The sequence below is a fragment of the Vigna umbellata genome, chromosome 1, assembly GCF_029865625.1.
Source record: "Vigna umbellata cultivar VRB3 chromosome 1, Vumbellata_1.0, whole genome shotgun sequence".
Classification (NCBI taxonomy): domain Eukaryota; kingdom Viridiplantae; phylum Streptophyta; class Magnoliopsida; order Fabales; family Fabaceae; genus Vigna; species Vigna umbellata.
The window spans coordinates 80,096,347-80,102,815 of record NC_142165.1 but is presented as its reverse complement, the minus strand read 5'-3'; the positions used below and the strand labels follow the sequence as shown (position 1 = coordinate 80,102,815).

At 33.0% G+C, this 6,469-nt stretch overlaps 1 protein-coding gene across 2 annotated transcripts; it reads right to left on the bottom strand.

The window, feature by feature from the left end:
- LOC148206524 (E3 ubiquitin-protein ligase MBR2-like) lies at window positions 1–5,570 on the bottom strand. 2 transcript variants are annotated; one of them, XM_088104347.1, is made up of 6 exons: window positions 5,446–5,570; window positions 1,495–3,232; window positions 1,054–1,104; window positions 610–708; window positions 385–528; window positions 1–279 (listed from the first exon to the last, which is right to left on the bottom strand). In XM_088104347.1, the coding sequence occupies exons 2-6, from the start codon at window positions 3,211–3,213 to the stop codon at window positions 148–150; spliced, it is 2,145 nt and encodes a 714-aa protein (XP_087960473.1). In that variant the 5' UTR covers window positions 3,214–3,232; window positions 5,446–5,570; the 3' UTR covers window positions 1–147. The 2 variants fall into 2 exon arrangements, with proteins under 2 accessions (XP_087960473.1, XP_087960472.1); XM_088104346.1 differs by lacking the exon at window positions 5,446–5,570 and adding an exon at window positions 5,245–5,436.
- Window positions 5,571–6,469: the final 899 nt, after the last annotated feature.

The window sequence follows — 6,469 nt, the reverse complement described above, 5'->3', positions numbered from 1 at the left end:
TAGAGTAAGATTGTAGAGTCTTCACTAATGAAATTAAGCAAGGACTCGAAGTAGTATTAGGAAGACATGTGCCCGGATCATGACAGAAAGAACTTCATAAAGTAAAACAAGTTATAAATACTGACACAGGATAAAGGTTTCTCCCTATCAAGTAGCTAAGGCTGTTACTTTGCAAATGGGGCAGATGTTCTTCTGCATTAGCCACTGCTTGATGCAGGCACTGTGAAACTCATGCCCACAATCCAGTGATCCAACATTCTCTCCATCACCAAATTCCTCCTGCCATCAGAATAAGAAAAAATGCAGTGAGTATCTATCTCAGAAGTTAAACACACCATTGTAATGGTTTTCATGTTCTCATACCGAGACAAACATCAATCATACCTGACAAATGCAACAAGGTTCCAAAGCTGTAGAAGACTGTGTCATGAGTGGTGTGTAAAGTCGTTGCTTCATCAACTTAACAATGACATCCTCACTCAATCCAGTGCTAACATCTCCTATACGTTCCTCCAATGCCAACAATTCCTACAACACCAACTGAAGTTAGAAGAAACAGCAGAAAGCAACTGGTGGATGAGGATACCATGACCATATATCCCTTTTTACCTCATAAGACATGTTGTCAACATCAAGGCGCATTTCTCTATGTCTGTCGTGTATTTCAGCCATGCCATGATATAGGAAAGTGTCAAATAACGCATAATCCTGATATTTCACAAGTGGCAAAGGAAAATGTTAAGAGAGTACTTCTCAATAGTTTAGCGTTTGCAAGGTCAACTACAACATGGCCTACACAAGCTAACCGTTTCTGCTTACTTCGAATCCAAATAATTCTTTTGAGCTATTGAAATACAAAGTTCATTTCATTTCTTGTTAGGGGCAATGTGAAACACATGATATAATAAACATTGCAGAAGAAGTAGCATCAACTTCTATTAAAGTTTATCAAGTGTGATACAATTATCATAAATAATCAAATATTAATTTCACAATACATCAAACAAATGTCATAAAGTGTCACGAGATATATCTGTACAGTGAGATTCGAACCTCAGCTCGTAAGTTCTCACCCCTTCGCATTGACATCAAGACCTCGCGAATCTGGCACAAAGAACAAATAGATAATTCGAACAGATACGACAATGATGTCACCGAATTTAGCTAATTTCTTTATCAAATTTCACTTCCTAAAGATGCTTGTTAGTGGGCTGCTACAATAAGCTATTTTGTAAAAAGTAAATTGAAAAAAGATTATGAAAAAATGAGATACCACATGAAATTGCACAAACATCAAGACACTAAAAATTATCAAAGAATAATATGAATCTGAAAAAATTGTTCTATTTATTCACTCATCCATATTTCTTGTTTAAAAATTTAAACTTGGCTATATAACATATCTTGTTTTGTAAAACCATCACAAATTCATGTTGTATCCTTCAAATAACGGCACAAATAATTTGTAGAAAGGGAAAGAAACAAAAATTATACCTCGGATAGTAGTTGTCGTCTCCCCTCATTGCCGAAGGTTAGTGCTTGCAATGAATGGGGACTAGAGAGAACATCAGCACCACTTCTTTCCGTTAACAATGTTGTTCTTAGATAGGATTGATTGTTGCCAGAACCCTGGGTAAACGAGGGAGGACCAGAGGAAGATGGAGTAGAATGACCATTATGAACACCAGATGCAGAGCAAATTGATGGAAAAGGGGGCCAAAGATTGAATTCTGACACACTGTGCACATTTTCAATTGGGACTTCATGATTAAAATTCCAGCCAGAGTTATGTGAAGCGTGGGCATTTGGACTAGATCCAATCCAGGATCGAGGAGGTACACCTTCAGAAAAGTTCACATTACCAGAAGGTGTATGCCAATGTGTAGGTTCATATTGTAAAGATGCAGGTGCATTCATAAGGTGCTCAGTACTATCTCTGGGAAACACTCTCAAATTAAAATCTTCTCGAATAACTCTATCTCCAGAGTTATAAGAAAATGAAGATCTACCCTCCCTAGGATTGGCGATTCTACTCAAAGGAAAAGAATGGATGCGTTGGGCAGGTGATTGGTTTAAAGAAGTACCAGAATTAGCAGTTGTTACTTCAGCTATTAACCTCAATTCCAATGAATCATTAAGTGACTGAGAGCTGGGTATTTGATTCAGCGAAGAATGATTATGATGCCTAAAACACCCTATTGATGGTAAATTGACATGTATAGATTCCTGATCCTGTAGTTGGCTCATTCTTCTGTTGAAGTTTCTTACAGGCCTTTCTAGATTTTCTGCAATACTTATCAAAGGAAATGCATTGGAAACTTTTTGTCTCACTTCATTTCTTACATTCTGCAGTAATCGAGGACTGGTAACAGGAATATCCTCCAAAGTTGTAACATCACTTAAGTTGCTAGAAGCATTAGGATCAGCAGGACCAACAGGCCAATAATCATTTTCAGATTGTGCAAGCGTGCTTGAGCTTCCTCCTGAGCACAGTTGCCTAGAACTACCTTCAAGAGCTTTTCTCTTGCAGGAAGGACCCCAATTAACTAGAGAACTTGAACTATCACCTTCAACCCAAGCCATGGATCCAGAGTTTTCAGATGAAGGTCCTATGTAATTGCATGATGCACTGCCAAATAATGTCTTTTCTCTATCTATTCCACTAGTATTATAGTCATCAACACTACTACTAGCTTCTTTTCCCTTCCCACGGTCAGAAGCATGGGCAATATGCCCCATATCTGGACTAATATATTGGGTAATATGATTAGAACTAGAGCCTTGCCAAAGGGAAGGATAAACTCTAGATTGATTGCCATGTAGGTTATTGCTTGAGCTAACAGGAAAAATTACTCTATTTGGTTCAAATTGTCTTTCCTCATACTCGAGATCATCCTCACTAGTAGCATTATATGAAGATGACGAATCATGTTCTGATTTTAGCCCTTCCCCATTGCTTTGGTTGGTCAGATTCAGTCTAGAACTAGATTCCCCTAAATTCCAACAACTGAAGCTTTGAACATCATGACTAGTACTACATAAATATGCAGTCTCACCAAAAGATCCCCTATAATCTGAAAATCGGGAATCTACAGCATTTTGCACATGATTCAAGGAAGACTGATGATTTGTATCAGTGCCACGAGAACTGGGCCCTTGCATCATACTAATAATTGTTGGGAACGATCCAACAGTTCTCCTTTGACCTTGCATCAGAATCAAGTTATCCCACCTAAATTAATCAACAGAAAACATATATTAGATCCTCAAATCTCAAGCTATAAGTAAGGAGTGCCAGAGTCATGTATATAGCCTGCAGATGTTGTCATGAAATTAAAGGGCATGCTTTGTCACATATACAGTCGGAATTTAACTATTTAATCAATGCAATAAAATAAATGAGGTAAGATATACAAACAACAGATAGCAAAATTGTTCAATGAAAAGCCTAAAACTACTCTAGTAACACATAAATCAGGTAGAACTAGCCCAGATATCTCAAAAACGAAGGTTTTTTTTTTTGACAAAAAAGAGTATTGTTAAATGTGCTCACCTTAACAGGAGATTTAGATGGAAGAGAAATAAAAAGTAAAATAAATACATGTACATTATCACTAAGAAAAGCAATAACTATAATATTACGCAGATAAGTGGATATTTTTTTTAGACCCCCACTGGCTGATGACTGGGTAAAGATGAATAGAAGAATTAAGGCATGTTCTTGTCAATGGAATTAGTGGAAAATATATGGACTTTGAATTAGCTGTATATTTTGTAGTTTTTATTCTCTCCTTAAATTGAATAAATAAAAAAATTTCTGGACATTAAATTAATTGTTATTCTCTTCTTACTTGGGATAAATGTTTGTGCTCGAGTTACCCAATATTTTGAGCTGAGAATCGGGATGTAAGCTTATAATAGAATGCGATTTATATGAGAATTCTCAAGCAAGATAACGCAATTTTATGAGTTTTACATGGTATCAAGCTGACTTACAATCCTAACACCATTAGAGTTTTTCTTACTTCTTTCTTCACCTTGTTTCAAATTTCACAATTCTTACCATCTTGGTTCTTTTCTACAGTTTTTCCTAATCCAGTTTTGGTTCTTTGTCATGTCTTCAGAATAAAATTGATGTTTCAATGGTTCCCCTTAATGGAAAGAACTATAACTTGAAGATTCCATTTATAGATATTTGTCAAAGGAAAATATTTTTGGAATCACATTGATGGCAATGCTTCTGCTCCTGATAAAGAGACAAACATAAGGATGAACGGGCTATATGGGAGTAAAAGATGCTCAAAAGTCATGGCATGGATCATTGATTCTGTGGATCCTAAAATCGTCTTTGTAGCTTAATATTTTGTGCCAAGAATAAGCATGTCAACATGCAATAAAATACCATTTATATTAGAATTGGGCACATTGTGAGACAAGTGACAAAATTCCATAGTTTTGACAACAGATAATCCATAGTATGCTCAATTAAAGTACCTATTAAGAGGGATGAATGGGAAAACTTATAGGTATTGCACTATTTCCCTAAAAATCAATTGCTCCAAAATCATAACTTGTAAATGACAAGAGCAAACCATTGCAAAAGCTAAAGTTGTTAGAAGAAGGCCAAGTAATGAGTTTTATCAACACCTCAGAAAGTATTAAAACGTACAAAGTATTTACTTTTCCCTCATTTCTCCCCTACCTCAAGGATGGTAAGTGCAACAAAATGTCTGCATCCTAAGGCACCAAAACTAAGACATTAGTATAGCTTGAGATTAATCAGGCTAAACTGAACGAAGATAAAACCAGCCGTATCATCAAATGAGTGAAACTTCACAATACCTAATCCTACAATCCTAGGCAGCAAAATCAAGTTGGGGAATTAAAATAAACCGAATCCAAACTTAAAGAAATGAAATTTGAATCAAACTTATAAAGAAGAGCAAACATGCCTTCCAACTGATTCAAAAGCACAAAAGGGTATGCTTGAAAATTAAAAAAAAAAATAGAAAAAAAAGGAAGAAAAACTTAGGGAAAAAACAATGATTTAACGCAATCCTATATCCCCGAACCATGAAAGAGGTATGAGAACTTGGGAATGAAAACAAAATCCGCAATTCAGATAACTTTAAAAGCCGAAAAGAACAAAAAGGGATTTTCACAAGCATAGTCAGAGCATTAACGAGGAAGGTGAGGTTGAGATAAAAAGAATGAATAAGAATTTGGAAATGGAGAATTTATTACCAGAAGGAGATCTCCAGATTCAAATGGGTAGGTTTAATTGAGGATGATGATGAAGATTCAACTGTTTGAATTACAGTGTTTGTTTTTGTTTAATTAAATTATTGGTGGCTTTCAGGAGCAGAAGGAAGCAATGAGAAGACGACAAGGGAAGAGAGAAAGAAGAAAAAGAAGAGAGAGAAAGGGATTAAAGGGACAGAGTACCTAGCGCACAGTAATCTATAAACTCTCGTTCAAGATTTTCGGAAGCGAGAGAAAATAGGAAGGAACAATGTTGTTTTATATTTAATAAAGCCTTTTGGGTTGGTCATATGTTGTACTGCATGGGAGATGCTGTCACCTTATTAAATCAATTATGTTGCTCATAAAAACTAATCTCTTTATCCTTTACGGAAAAGTTTATTACATAAGTATTTCGGTTCACACATTTGTATTTGTTATATTAAAAAATACATATAATTTTTTAAATTTTTTACTTTTATGAATAACTAATTAAATATAAAAAATAATCTAATTTAAAATATTTATAATTTTAATTTTAAAAATTATATAACTGTTACTATTAAAAGAAAAATACATTTAAATATTTTTTTTCAAATAATTAAATAAATATATATTTTTTTTGTTAAGAAAAATTTTTAATTAAAAGATAATAAAAAAATTAAGAAATAGTGAATCCTCTATAGTATAAATCTGGTGATTTTTTCTTCAATAATATGCCCTAAAAATAAAAATTATCAAACCTTCCCTCACTAGTTACTCAAATAAAAAAGTACTGTTTACGTACCAAATCAGTTTTTTTTTCCTTATCTTTTTCTCAAACATACTTAAAATGTTTAATAATTTAAAACATTAATTTCTAAATAAATATTTTTAAAATCAAATTCACTTAAATATTTTTTAGAATATTAAAAATATATAAAAAGTTTTTGTTTATAAAAAAATAACATTGATAGTTAATTTCAACATAAAATATCAAATTAATGAATAATAATACTTGAAGAACACTTGAGCAATATTAATATTATAAAGTTAAATATTTTTATATAAATATTAAATTTAAATTTTAAGGTAATAATTTAGGATGTTAATAACAGTTTTAATAATATATCTAATTTAGAAACATAGTAATATCATTATTATTAATTAGAATTTATTAAAAAAATGTGTAAAAGTTATAAATATATTGATAACTATATTACAAAAGGAAACTTTATTATGAAATTTG

Excerpts from the sequence above, each read along its gene's own strand:
- LOC148206524 (XM_088104347.1), bottom strand. The coding sequence starts at position 3,213 with ATGCAAGGTCAAAGGAGAACTGTTGGATCGTTCCCAACAATTATTAGT. Across the intron at positions 1,105-1,494 it reads GACGACAACTACTATCCGAG|ATTCGCGAGGTCTTGATGTC; the intron begins GTATAATTTTTG and ends TCTTTGTGCCAG. Across the intron at positions 280-384 it reads AACCTTGTTGCATTTGTCAG|GAGGAATTTGGTGATGGAGA; the intron begins GTATGATTGATG and ends TTCTGATGGCAG.